Source organism: Protomyctophum parallelum (genome assembly GCF_964188405.1).
Source record: "Protomyctophum parallelum genome assembly, chromosome: 11".
Taxonomy (NCBI): domain Eukaryota; kingdom Metazoa; phylum Chordata; class Actinopteri; order Myctophiformes; family Myctophidae; genus Protomyctophum; species Protomyctophum parallelum.
Window position 1 is genome coordinate 8,186,993 of NC_139707.1, and position 15,300 is coordinate 8,202,292.

Consider the following 15,300-nt stretch of genomic DNA (forward strand, 5'->3'; position numbering starts at 1 on the left):
GGGTCCCTTTGGTTCCATGTGTACCATAGCTGTGTAAACAGTGAGTATACTGTCTCAGAGGCAGAGCTAAAGCTCAGGATTTCATAGTGTAGAATGAGAGAGAGAGAAAGAGAGAGAGAGAGGGGGGGGCGACTGGGAGAGAGAGATATGACCACACACACTGTAAAATCGTGAAGGTCCCTTTTAAGGTTCCATCAGGTGTACACTGCTGCCACAGAGTTAAATGAACACTCAGGATTTCACAGTGAATAGAGAGAGAGAGAGAGGGAGGGAGAGAGAGGGGCAGGGCTGTGGCAGCAGCAGCAGCTCACTAAGCTCGGCTCGGTGTGTCGGTTAGGTTAGGTATGGAGGAGTAGCAGCAGTCGACCCACCCGGGTTACTTTCATACAGCAACGTTGGGGAGTATACTATACAGAGAGAAAAAAACGCGCCTTTGGATGAAACTATCTCTCGTGGGGAATCAACGAACGACCTCTCATAACGATGAGATTCTGCCCTGTTGTTGTTGACGTTGCGAGCGGACGTTCGGCTTGTTGAGGAGCGGAGTGGAGACCAGAGCGACAACAACACCGCGAATTCCTATTTATTATTATTGGGTGGAAAAATGGCGAACGACTCTCCGGCTAAAAGTCTGGTGGACATAGACCTCGCATCGTTGCGGGTGAGTGAGTGAGTGAGTGAGTGAGTGCCGTGTGGGTGTTTGTTCTCAGAGGAAAAGCTGTTTGATTTGACTAGATCGGTGCAGAGAAAAGACGCCAAGAAAAACGTCTAGCAAAAAAAAAAAAACAATGTTCGTTGGGCCATTATTGTTGACAGACACGTACAATCCCATGGTGTTTTCTTTGTCTTATAATAATGCACTGGCATGTTAGAAGATGGGGCGCAAAGCAAGCAAACCGCCGCCCTCACTTTGACTTGCAGCACACATTATTATTCTGGTATTAACAACGGGCTCGTGTTATTTGCCAACCGTTTGACCCCACATCATTTGTCACTTTGCATTTTATATTCAGGATCCCGCTGGGATTTTCGAACTGGTGGAAGTGGTCGGCAATGGCACCTATGGACAAGTCTACAAGGTTGGTCCGAGCGTTCCTATTATCCCTCTGTGTTGTGTTGTTGGTGTATTGACTGTATATTGAAGCCTATATTCATATAGTTATGGGTTGTTGTTGTTAGCTGCTTGTACAGCAGTTGTTGTCAGCAAGCGACACCGCCATGCGGTGGAGTATAACATGATGATGAGATCTCGACTCTTTGGACTTGATATCTCGGATTGCTGTTTTTGCTTTGCAGTGCACTGTCCATTGTGTCCAATGTGATTATATATATTGACAATCAGCTTCTTTCTTTTCTTTTCAAGCTCACCCAATTCAGTTTCCCCCCCCAGTATCACAAAACATTAATTCTTACATAGAATTCAGATGAGAGCATCACATTTAACAAGCGCATGTTAATCGTTTGCCCATGCTGCTGACCGACTGTAAACTAGAGCAGTTTACAGTACATGCGCCATTCAGTGTGGGTGGTGGTCGCGTTTCTTTTTTTTTTTTACATTTATAATTAGGCCTGTTTTTTAGTAGTAGAGCGACCGAGTGAAATGTTCGAGACTGTAAACGTGTCAATAAGCTTGTTTTTAATTCAGATATAATAATGTATAAATGTACAGTTATACTACACACACACGCCGGATAAAGGACTGTGGAAATGACATCATTCTGGTTTTAACGCCCATGTGGAGGGGCTGTGTGTGTGTGGGGCAATTTTGTGCACAGCCACACACAGCATACTGTAGCCCTAAATATAATAAGCCAAATAGCCAATCAATGTCATGTATATTTATATTTGTCCGTTGCCTGTCTGTACCCCCCCCCCCCCCCCTTATAGTAGTATTTTATATTCAGACTGTGTGCTTTCCTGTCTTGACGTGAATCCCTACATTTTCCCTACAGTTTGTCGGTTTGAATGTAATTGATTGTCAGCAGATGTATAGGCCTATAAAAAAAGCGTGCCGTGTGTATAGCACAAGCTTATAGAAATCATGTGGTTGACCGTGTGCCTCCCTCGACCAGTCTTTACTCTTTAGCCCAGATTTCATCTCCGTTCCACCGGCTGAGCTAGGCTACATCACATCCTGTTGTGGGGAGGCTTCAGATCCCATAGACCAGCTGGTCGGGGCTGTGATTTGCCTGTTTGGTTGTCAGGACTGGAGGCAACAAACTATAGTTGGACTAAGCATAACATGGTTTACACAAATACATAGAATATATTATATATATATATATATATATATATATATTATGCGAGTTTGAAACTCATTCCTATAGGGTAAACTACTACTTAAAGCAAATAACATGCATTTAAAAACTGCTTTTAATATTTAATATCATATTGTCTATGTCCCTCAAAGTTATTTCTAATGGTTTGAGCCTCAATCACCACTCTGATATAACCAGTCCTTGTCATTTCTTTCTGGACTTTGAAAGCAGTTTTAGATGCAGTACCACAATGTCCTGAGGTGGTGGGGGTGCTGATATGCAGATTATTTAATATTTGAGTCATTATAATACTGATGCTAGATAAAACTAACCTGACGCTGCCAGATCCAAGAAGCTTGCTACACAAAATTGTTTCACAGCTTATTGGGATCTGGGATCGCGGAAGCAAATTCAATGACGGGGCTGTTCCTTTTTTTCAAGATACTTGGTAGATGATTGGATGGGACCGTCTGTCTATCACCGTGTGGGCGTGCAAACACAACCAATCATATTGACGTGTCTATATAGCTTCACATCCGGTTTCGCACATATCCCGCCCTTAGCTCACGCTGATTGGTTAGACCACGGAGCTGTTCGGTGTTAGCTGAACTCCCTGAGAGATTCCAGATGGATGCTGTGTTGGGGAACATGGTTACCCAATACCGCCCCCATCTGGCAAAGTCAGGTTAAGATAAAACCAGGCTTGTTTCCATTAAATGCCAACTTGGAAAATCAACAATGGTGGACATTGTAAACAAAGTGGAAATGCAAATTTGGAACTGAAGACTAAAGAAGAGGAGGAATTATACAAAGTAGGGTGACATTGATGACATCACGATGAGACCAAAATCAGTTGAGCTGTTCCTGAGAGCAATTTCCATTAAAGCACCTGTATGATATGAAAGCCTGATTGTTCAAAATTGGTTATTTGTGGGGATAGAAAACACATATGGGCCTTTCTTCGGCCTTTCTTCGGTACTGTAATCCTTTTGGACCAAAATGCTTGACTGTACCTTGTGCTGTTTTGCATTTTTACATTATCTAATAAAATATTAAAAACTAGTTTCATACAGTTAATGGAGTTGAGGAGGCATCATTCAAAGTCTCCCAGACTAGGTTGTTTTTGTTTTTCTCATTGCAGCTGCTGTCCCCCTAGTGCAGTTTTATACACTAATTGATGGGGATGTATGGCTGTGATTTATGCAGTTATTATAAAACTATTAGGTAATTTTGTCAAAAGTGAACTGTTACCGTGACAACCGATTGCCAAGTTGCAATTGGCCATCTCTCTGGGGTATGGGATGTAGTCTGCTGTTGCCTGGTAAAAATGGGAGGCAAGGAGGTATGTAGCTTTATCATGTCCAGACTTGTTCTGTGCACAGTTCAGATGTCACTTCAGTGACTTCACCCTTTAATCTTTATGGCCGAAATTATGGCGGATGGATGCAGTTTATGCCATGTCATTTTGTTCTACATTTTAGACCAGTAGTTCTCAAACTTCTTCATGGAAAGGATCCCCAAATGATTATGTTTGGCATGGATTCCCATCTGAAATTGTTTCGTGCCAGGGAGAACAGAGTTTGAAGATATTTTGAATAACACAAATGTTGACTTCTAGGGGTCCCTGGCAGGGACTGTACATTCATTCCCATACATTTTCATGTATATTTTACATCATGTTATTTTATATGTTGCACGCGATGCCACAGAACACTGGCCTACTTTATTTATATTTTATTTTCATATTGATAATGCAGTTTGTAGCTTGCACAAATTATCTCACCCATTCCTTTATGCTCGGTGCGAACTCATCATCTGACAATAAGCTGTCGAGTGACGAATATTGAATCAGACCAATTGTGGGCACAGTTTACACCAATTGCTGTGATCATCACCTGTGCTCTGTGCAGTCACCACCTCTCCGTCAGGTGGTGACTGACTCGGGTACGCCTATAAGAGTCTGGGTGGTTTATTATTGTCAGTCAGAGGGAGTGCCAGCACTCATGGAAATGTCTGACTTACAGGCACACTATTTATTTAGTTGTTATGTGGCAGTGCATCCAAATTAACGTGTGGATTCATGCCAGACTGTTACACTGCTTGGTTGCACGGACGTGTGGCGCACCAAAAATAGCAGATCTCCAATCCCAGGACGCGATCACTATGCAACACCAACAAGCTCGCCGATCTGTGTTCTTGAGGGGTGCTATAGCCCCCATCCTATACCCAGCTTTCCGGGTTTGTGTGAACAACAAAGTGAAGACGTAATCTAATGATTAGATACCAATTGACTTCATACCCCCATTTTAACCATAATATATAGGAAGGGGGCGTGTGTGTGTCTGATAAAATGAATATCAAATATCAGAAAAAAATAAGCAACTTAAAAACTGTCGGGGGTCCTCACAAAAGCCAGAGTAAACCAGTTAAAATGACCCCAAACATGTTTGGAACTATTTAAAGGGTCAATAAAATACATTGATCAAGTGCAATGTGTACCAAAATATCAAGATTTAAATTTTTGCCAGCGTAATGATGTGATCCAATTTAAATGGAAAAATCTCCATGATGGAGATCCTTTGATCGCAATAAAACAGGGGAGCTTATTTTCACCATAGTGTGCAGAATGCCGCTCTTATTTTATTTCATGTACTAGTTGTTTGTCCTGCACCTGGGCAGGCCCAAAGGGACCCCATGACCTTTGAGTCTGACCCATTTTGATCTTGACACCCAAGAGGAGATTAACAACGTCATGAAAGAAAATCAAACATGCTCCAGCTGTGCTGGTCCTGTAGCAGCTGTAGGAGTTTGATGTACCTCAGATCAGACCCCTGGTTTGGCCTCCACTGAATCTCGCTTGTCGTCATACTTCTATATTACACAAACAAACCACATTCAAGAAAGTGGACGCCATAGTGTACATGCATGCTTCTCGGCTATATATAGCTGGACAGAGACAAGTGTCAAGTCAAATCATCTCTTCCAGATGCCCACAGTGGGTTGGGAAGGCATCCCCTATGGTCAGCTTTGACTAGTCGTTAGAATGGTGTGTGTGTGTGTGTGTGGAAATGTTGGATGCAAAGAAAAGTCTTATTTAAGTGGAGGTAGCGATGAGGACTGATGCGTGTAGGTGTTGATTGGGAATGGATTGATGTTACGTATGACCCCGGGCGGGAGCAACACTATTTGAAAAACGACTCCGTTCCTCTGTCAAACCCAGGGCTTTAAAAAGGCTTTTCTGCGCCAAGATAACGGCCACATCAAAAGGTTTCATTAAGAGGAGGAACAAGTGGCTACGGAAATGCTCATAATGCTCGGGAACGCAAATTAACCTTGACATTTTGAGTCTAGCTCCTCAGGATTCTGTGAATCATATCACGTGCCCCAATGTTTGTAGAGAAAGAACAGGCGTCTCTCTCTCTCTCTCTCTCTCTCTCTCTCTCTCTGTGTTCTTTAGGACATTTAGGTTTGCACACTCATGCATGCACACTTGATCCTTTTCCTCCTTGGTTGGGGTTCCCTTCAAATAGCGAATAGCTGAAGAGTGTGACTAATGAGGGGTGCTGCAGCTGTGAGCTCCAACCGACCACAGCTGTTCGGATGGAAAAAGTGTGGAGAGGAGTGGGTGAGGGAGAGAGAGATGGGGTGAGGCAGACTGAGAGAAGGGCTCTAAACCAGGCTCCCATTCACAAAGGTGATTTTGTTTTAGTGGCTTGCCCCGCGGGAACGGCGGGCATGTACGGATCTTAACAGCCTGAACCGCAAAGCCCACAGTCAGCATGTAAAAGTGGGAATCCCCACTATAGTACAAATTCTCTGCGGAAATTGTTTAACTCGATTAAGAATTGCTGAGAGGGATTTAATCAACTTCTCTACTTGATTCTACAACTGTCATTGTCAAATTCATTATAATCTTTTTTTTTTTTTTTTTTTGGATGAAACAAAGTATTCATGGTTAGCTTATTGTAGGTGCTGTGCTGTACTAGTGGGGGGGAAGGCATTGCTAGTTGGATGTGAGGAAGTCGCGGAATTGCGGAAGTCATTCATGTAGAAGTTGGTGGCTTGGCATTGCTTCCCAGATTACAGACAACACTCTTGTTCCTCTCTCTTTTTGTGCACCTCGTTGCAAAGAGTTGGGCCCATGTGGGACACGAAGGTATAGTTCACAAGTGTCGAGCGAATCGTGTGTGTTGTCATATAAAATAACTTCTCAGAGGGGCAGCTGGAGTTTGCAATGCAAATGGGCTGCTATATTGATAATATGCTTGCCCTCCAATCTATCCTCCATCCCAGTTAGCGATTTGCTTTAGGACCTGGTTCAGAGGTAACCGAACTAACAATAATGAATGTCGTACTATTATCAATGTAGGCTACATGGATATATATACTGTAGATGCATCATTGTAACAACAGAACACTGTCTGCAGAACACATACTCGGCATATTAGATTAACATCCTCAAAGCTCACTGCGAGATGTGTTTTCACCATCTGGACCGTCCGTGCACTGCACAGGAATGTCTTTACAGTGCTGGCATCGTCTTCGCTAATTAATGACATGCCGTTTCCATCATCCAAACAGTGAGCTAAAACTAGCTATAAGTTGGTCCCAGGCCCCAATGCCTCAAATCAATCTATACGTTATGAACATTTTGAAAAGGACAAACACACTTTTATGATAGGTTTATAATAGCACTACACAGTAAACTCAAATGCATCCATTTGTAAAATGAGAGTGTACACACGGAACCAAATGTTCACATTAATAATGTTACAGTGTGTATGTAAATATATCAGCAGCAAACATCTCTACTAGCTTCTTGACCTAAAACCTAAATCTGTTGTAAACAAACAAAACACCAGCTACTTTGTGGACAAAGAGTTAAGTTTGTCAAAGCAGCGTCTTTGTTCTCTTTGTTTCCTCACTGGGGTTATGATTGGGAAGATGAGAGTTCTCCATTCCATTGGAGTACAGTAGATGTTACAGTAGGGTGTGGCTACAGTTAGAATGCTGAGGTCTCTCCTCGCTCTGAATCCGCCCCATCAGACTTCCACCCTCCCATGGCAAGAGAGTGGCGTGTCGCTAGCTGATGCAACATCTAGTTCCCCGATGTGATGGACATTTTAAAAAGAGAAATCACCCGGAGTGGGGAAATCACTGTTCTGCATTCACCCAGCAGATGGCTCGCTCAGATGAGCGCCTGGTGGGCAGCTGTTAAACAGTTAAAGGGATCACTCACCTCAAAAATGTATTTTTCAGTAGTGCAGCCACTCCAAGGAACAGCAATGTCTGTCTGTCTGTTTAGAGTACCAACATTTGACAAAGTGGCGCTGTTGAGCTTCACACTGTGCACAGGTGCATGATGGGAAGCAGAGTTTTTAGTGTTGGTGTGACATCAGCACAAAACAGTACAGACTACGGTGTAGCACATGCACAGGTGCATGATGAGAGGCAGTACAGTACAGTACAGTACAGTACAGTACAGTACAATAATTTGATGACCAGCAATGGTTCCCTATATGGTGACACAAATGGTCTCCTTTGCACATGCACTGGGTGATGCTGGGGTTGAACCGGCAAATGGGAAAACCTCCTGATTCGCAGCCGTACGGCTTCTCTACCCACTCGGCTACTGTCGCCCACGAATCCTGAAGATTGTCTCTTTTTGGTGACTGCGACTTCTACACTACACCCCACAACAAGCAAAGTAACACCATTTGTACACTGAGTTAACACTCAGGATGTTTGCAATGTATCCCTTATATCCATCCTAGTTTGGTTCCATCTAGGACTATAGGCTATTTATAAGCGTGCCTGCCTACTAGCCCCGCTCAACTAAGAGGAGGAACTGCGAGCCTGTCAAAAGGAATAGGTTCATGCAAAGCTGGCTGGCCAACCTTCCGGCCATTCAAAGTGGAATGTTAGTCCTATCTGCCGTGACCTTTCCAAAACAGAGGAAGTATAAAGAACCGCCACGGCCGACAACAACCACCAACACTGTGTGAGAGAACTTTGAATCTGGTGTCCCGATTTTGGGCATGTCATTATTGGTGAAATAATAATAATAATTTAATAAAACCCGAATCAAAAATAGTGAAAATAGCAGAGCTAGAAGCTCACGAGATGCTCACCAGTGTTGTTGAGCTTTTGATCAGCGATTTTCACAGAGCGATATTGTATGAGAAAATTTATCATGTGAATAAACACCATTGGCTTCTGTTTCTCATTGTTCTCAATCAAAACCTTTTGATATCAAGTATTTGTCAGACATTTTGAAATGCTCAAGATGTGCATTTACATTGCTTAACCCATTTTGGGCGGGAACCCCTTTTGGTGTTATAATTTAGCTATTGAAAAATAGCAGATCTACAAGCTCATGTCAGGATGTCAGGATTTAGAAGACATTTGTAATATCGTTAAATGGGTTAAAAAAGTCATTTTGAATTAGACGGGAAGAGAGATGGGTGGCAGAGAAGAGGCAACTGGGGAGAATGTTTCAAATGTGTGGTTGCTATCATGTGAGTTACACACGTGACACGGCCTCACAGTCAAAATCTTCTGGATTATTCATGTATCTTTCTTTCAATTTGTAGCTCTTGAGAGTTTACAGTGGAAACCAATTGGAAGGGTCCATTTGGTTCTATTCATTAAATGCTGTGAGGATTTTACTGTGTGCGTGAGCCACGTTATCTGTTGCCTTGTGTTGGGGGACTTTTTGACTGTTGGTCATGCTTTTTGTCTGTTCTGGAGGCGGCAGCATTTCTGCAGTTTTTGAGGTGTAGGTCACTCACAGTTGTCCTGTGAGGGTTTAGGTCCAGGGCAGAGTGTAGAGTAGCAGACAGAGTAGCGACACACTTTGAAGCGGGTGGCTTTGGGCTATAGTTCCATTCCAAACATTGCTCCTATGGCTGGAACGATCCCATTGAGATGGAATGTGCACTTCCGCATTCCATTGTTACAATGGGAGTCAACGCTAGTGTCTCCACTCTCTTAGTATATTACTCTGGTCCAGGGGTGCTGGTGTTAAATGCTACACCATCACTAGATACTGTTACCTAAGCCCATTCCACGTTCTGCTGTTAATTACCAGCTTGTTTGGGACTCATAGCCAGCTGTGTCAAACACGCCTTACAACTTAAACAACATGCTGATATTTGGGACCCAATAGCTTAATGAGATGACGATAATGAGATGAGCAAACTCGCCAATACATGTTATCGAACGTACATACCTCGGTAACGTGAAACGACGTGTTTGACACTAATGCATCCTGCAGAGATTCACCATCAGACATAGGGTATTTTTTGATAATACATTATTAATCATCAGAACAAAGCGATTCAGTTTGAACATCGGCGAGGGTTTTCTTAAACAGAAGGTGGGAGAACTTGTGAAAATTGCAGTGCGCGATGGTCCCCAATACACATTATACCACAGGTCGTTTCGAGGAAGCAATCTGATTGGTTGAAACAGTCTTCTAGCCGTGGTTCAAACGAGCACCACTCCACACCTAATCAAAACAAAGTTTTCAGCTGCTCTGTTCTCCCAGAGCGCAGCATACTCGGTGGCTAGGCTAGCTAGTTTCTTGGGACATTTGTGGTCGTAGTGGATACATCTCATTAAAAATAAATCTTAGTTTTAAGGGTAACTGTTGTATAATTGGATTATTACACTCGAGGCCCTGCAGCATCGCAGGCGTGCATTAACCCATTCTGGGCGGGCACCCATTTTGGTGTTAGCATCATGTTATGCTTTAGCTATTGAAAAATAGCAGATCTACAAGCTCATAGCGCGCCACCGAGTGGCGCGCTACGAGCTTGTAGGTCTGCTATTTTTGAAAAATCGAAGAACGACTGACATTTTTAGAATCTGATCTCAGGTCAGAATGGGATAATCAGACCAGTGTGTGTCCAGTGGAAACCTCGTATGAATCTGATCTCAGGTCAGAATGCATTAATGATGTTAAACCACCCCCCGTCGTGTAGCGAACACCATATTCAGCCAAAACACCAGGCCACTCGCTCCATTAAATGTTACCGTTTTTATTGAGAAAATAGGACCCTCTCTTTCCACTCCCCCCCCCCTCTGCCCCCCGGCCCACCCAGGCATTCAGGCCCTGAGCCTAGCCCTCCTATCAGCCTGCTGCGAACACAGAGCTGCAGCCAAAGCAGGCCTCTATACTCATTTTAACCACAGTCCAACCCAAAGTAGCTTGACCTAACCCAGCAAACAACCCCCCAGCACTGGCTACTTTGGACTGATCTCCTCACTGTGTGGAATGCAAGGGTTGGGCTGAGTCCACTGGAGGTGTGTGTGTGTGTGTGTGTGTGTGTGTGTGTGGGGGGGGGGGGGTGTTGTCAAGCAGGGAAGGGCAGTAGTGGTCATGGAAAAAAAGAGAGCATATGAGTGCAAAAGAGCAGTCAGTGAGTGCAAGAGGTGGACACAGTAAAATACGTCAAATTGTCAGTGCTAATTTACGGGTCCATTTGGTTCCATGACTCTTGTCTCTTAACCACAAGAACCCTGGTGGGTGACCCTATTCTGGGGCGAACAAAAACATTGCTGATTGGCTATTTCCGCCAAAGGCACTGTCTTGGTGTGTAGACTAGAGGGACATACTGCTAGCAGACATACTACAGAGCCCTGGGGGACCCCATTCCACTGTAAGGTTGACTCCATTTAGGCCTGACGTCTTCTACATCCTGACAGTACTCTGAAATACCTCATGTTTCTGTATCAGTGGTGCTCAATATTTCATGTCTAGGACCCCTAGAAATTATATGTAATTGGCCACCGACCGACCCCCTTCTGAGAATATGTGTTGTTCCAGGGACCCCCCAGAAGCAAAGATTTGAAAAACGTAGCATGGCACTCGGTGCCGCACTATGAGCTTGTAGATCTGCTATTTTTCAATAGCTAAAGAACATAATGCTTGAGCCTTCCATCGCACAAATTATTATTATTATTTTTAAATGAGTTAATAGCACAGGCAGACTCTTCACATACTAGAGCATGTCTGAAATAAGTGTCATAAATGCTTAAACATGTAGCTACAGTAGGTGTAATGTTAGAGACCACAGAAGTGAACCTTTCAAGCCTGTTTTCTCAACTCGCTGTTTTCTGCAAGACATTACTCTATAAGCCATATCTCCAGAACGGGTGGGTCAAACTGAACAACCAATATGTCAATTTGAAGCTATGATTCCCTGTTTTCATATCACAAAAAAACAATTTTTTTAAAAGTCTTTGTAGACACAAATTGCACAGGACAGATATGACGAATAATTATTTCTTTCCAAAAACTTAAATACTTTGATCTTCTGCTCTTTCTGCTATTTTTGAAAGATATTTGTAAAATGTATGGCCATTTTTCAACGTGAAAAACCATTGACTATTATGCAGAAATGATAGAGATTATCTCAAATAACTGCGATTAGGCGATTATGTAATAATTGTGACGGGCCTAAGCATCCTTCCATCTCAGTCTGTGTCACATGACGTACTGAGGCTGGGGGACACACACACACACACATGATGCTGAAGTGTCATGGCTGCCTTAATCCATTCTGACCGGGGCACCCATTTTGGTGTTGGCATCATGTCGTGCTTTAGCTATTGAAAAATAGCAGATCTACAAGCTCATATCGCGCCACCGAGTGGCGCGATACGAGCTTGTAGGTCTGCTATTTTTTGAAAAATCGAAGAGCGACTGACATTTTTAGAATCTGATCTCAGGTCAGAATGGGTTAATCAGACCAGTGTGTTGTCCAGTGGAAACCTCGTATGAATCTGATCTCAGGTCAGAATGGGTTAATCCCCCGCCATGAGCCGCCACACACGCTGTTAAGCAGACGAGGACGTGATGATGAAATATAACGGGACCGGGGGGGGGGGGGAGGGAGGGGGAGCCCAGGGACAAAGTAATAGACAATTTTTGTTTTAACACACAATAGAAGTGTATTAGCGTTTTGTATGCTGCTGTGTTATTAATAACCCCATTCAAATTAGTGCACCAAAGTAAAAAAAAGTGTCACATGCAGTTTAATACGTCTAATTTTTCTTCTGTTTCATGTTATTATTTTCTCAGGGGTGTATTTAAAAAAATCACACCCATGTGAAGCTCATCATACATCCTCCTCGCATTCTGTGTTCAGCCAATCAAATAATTATATTCCGTGGTACACACAAAGCTGTGCATAGGAGGGACTAGCGCCCCTTAAAAATAGGCCCCCTTCATACATGAAAGCCCCCTGTAACCCCAGACATTATCCCAACTGTCACCATCGCCTTGGGACTGTAATCTATAATGATCATGGATTTGTATTCATGTCGGCAGCAATTTGGAGGCAATTGGACAAGTTAGTTGTCTGCTGTGAGACACCTGCCAACCAATGATAAACCCCTACCTTCTCTAAGATAAGATTTCTGCATTAAATTCCGTGTCAGGTTCCCCCTCGTGCCCGATTTACACGTTCATGACTGCGGCGAGTTGTCTGCTTGTAGATCTGCTGATTTCCGGCATTCAACGCCGCTCGAGCATAAATCAGGCGTTTTTTTATTCCGACAATGTGCAGACTCCACCTCCACGCCCCCTCAGCACTGCATGCCCTTCTCCCTAAGACCCTTCCTCCCATAGCCCCCCCCCCCATGACCTATGACCCCCCCCCCCCCCCCAAAGCCCTGTGGTCTGGGTGTTAAAGGTCATACCCACTATCTCTGGGTAGTGGGCATTCATTAGGCAGTGCCTAATGAGCAGCTTGTGGCCATGATGCGATTGCCTCTTTCCCCCTCCCCAATAACGGAAGCACACACACACACACACGCACACACACACACACACACACACACACACACACACACACACACACACACACACACACACACACACACACACACACACACACACACACACTTGAATAGTTCATTCATGACCACATAAATACAGTACACGCATTCCAACGAGAGACACGCACACAGTGCAATGTTGGTGTTTTCCCCCTCGTGTTGTCCAAATGGTCCGAGGAGCAGCAGAAGCATGATGGCCTCCCGCACCCCGTTCAACAGAATCTATGACAATATAATATTGTTCCTGGAGTCGGCATTCAACTCGTTTGTGGTTAAAGAGAGGAACGAGTGGAAATGGAACCTTCTGCACATGTCCGATCTAATAATCATGAGACACACACACGCACACACACACACACACACACACACACGCACACACGAGCCCACGGGCTGATCATAATGGGATTAATAAACACAATGGAGAGAGACAGACGTTCTCGGTGGACAATATGGACCATCTTATGGTCACTCATGTGACACACACACACACACACACACACACACACACACACACACACACACACACACACACACACACACACACACACAGACGCAAGTCGTCATGCTTTGCAGAGGGCAATTTCCACCCATGATGTACTGTATAGTGTATGCATCCACCATTCTTAGCATTTGCATTCCATAATGTCAGTTTAATTATCTATAAGTTATGGTGAAGCATTTATTTCCCTCTCATTATGCTCATTATTATTCCTCTCATTATATCGTCGGCTGCTCCGAAAATTATCTTTACTACGGCACAGTGTCTTCTACAGCAGGGGTTCTCAAAAACACTTTTTTTCTGGCTGGAAAATGGAAATTAAGAGTTTCCATAGTTCACATGGATAAACTTTCCTCATTGTATCTGGTTTCAGTATATATTTATGATGTATTTTCGCTATTATTAAGGTTATTGTAGCGGTCAATTTGTATTGGAGGGGGGGCGAGGGTTGCGAGACACTAGCCTGGTTAATAAACCAGACTAATATCGCACGGACCGCGGGATATTAGTCTGGGGAGGCTCAGCTTGGATTTCATTTCCAGGGGAGCGGGTTGAAACATTTTCTCTTTGACGCAATTGGTCAAAGCTACTGTCAGTCAAAGGTCTCAAGCATTGAAAGTCACTGTACCAAAGCCCGCCCATATTGCATACCGTGTCCCGATTGGCCGCCCCATTTCTCTGGTGTAGGAAATGGGCGTACAATTGAGCCTCTCCAGACCATAATCCGCCGGCAGGCAATTTATTTTTGCCAACGGCTGATTCGGTCTGGTTTATTAACCAGGCTAGCGACTAGCGAGACACGGCCAAAGCATTTCCGGGGGTCCCCAGCCAAAAACGTTGAGAACCCTGTTCTACAGTCCCAACAAGTTCTACTTAGTTGCGTGCCAGTCTGCCCTGTTCTACCGTCCCAACAAGTTCTACTTAGTCTGCCAGTCTGCCAGACGGTGTCGCGTGCACGAAATAGCCAATGTACAAGCTCACAACATGCTGCCCCATAAGTTAACTGTAAGTGAATTAACTGCAAGACTTAAGACAGTTGGTAACAAAATGATGCAGCACTGACTCTGCTGCAGTGTGGTGCTCTGTGGACTGATGCTCACAGACAATTAAAACTAATTTTAACAGTGAGATTTAGAGAAAATGTAAATGGACTGCTAAATGAGCTGCAGGAGAGTGTGACAGAGGGTGAGTATACTGTGTGTGTGTGTATATATATATATATATATATATATATATATATATATACGGTATAGGCCTACATGGTATATTTATTTCTGTGGGTTTCTGTGAAAGGCTGTTGGAAATATTTGTCGTACTTACCATACCCATGGTCAGTTTTAGATTCCTGCCGAAAGAGAGACAGACGGACACTCTATACACACACACACACACACACACACACACACACACACACACACACACACACACACACACACACACACACACACACACACACACACACACACACACACACCGTATTCTTTGTAGCCTTCACTTTTAGATTCTATTGTGTGTTGTTGATTTTAAGCATGTTCTCATGCTCTCTGTCTTTCTGGATGGAACAGAGTCAGCAGAGTGCCTTAAATGTAATTTTGTAAGAACAATATGTGCGTGTTTTTGTGCCACTTCCTGAAAAAGAGTATTGTATTGCCGTAAAGGCTTCATTATATTCCTCATGAAGGCTTCTGTTTTGTTCCC

At 43.7% G+C, this 15,300-nt stretch overlaps 1 protein-coding gene across 6 annotated transcripts in view; it reads left to right on the forward strand.

The window, feature by feature from the left end:
- The first annotated feature begins 306 nt into the window (after positions 1-306).
- The window catches only part of LOC310867291 (mitogen-activated protein kinase kinase kinase kinase 4-like), a 162,102-nt gene continuing 147,108 nt past the window's right edge, over positions 307-15,300 (forward strand). For all 6 annotated transcript variants that reach the window (XM_083777217.1, XM_083777220.1, XM_083777215.1 and 3 more), the window contains exons 1-2: positions 307-661; positions 1,014-1,079. In XM_083777217.1, coding sequence (XP_083633343.1) covers positions 605-661; positions 1,014-1,079 — 123 coding nt within the window. In that variant the 5' untranslated portion in view covers positions 307-604. The remainder of the gene's footprint in view (positions 662-1,013; positions 1,080-15,300) is intronic.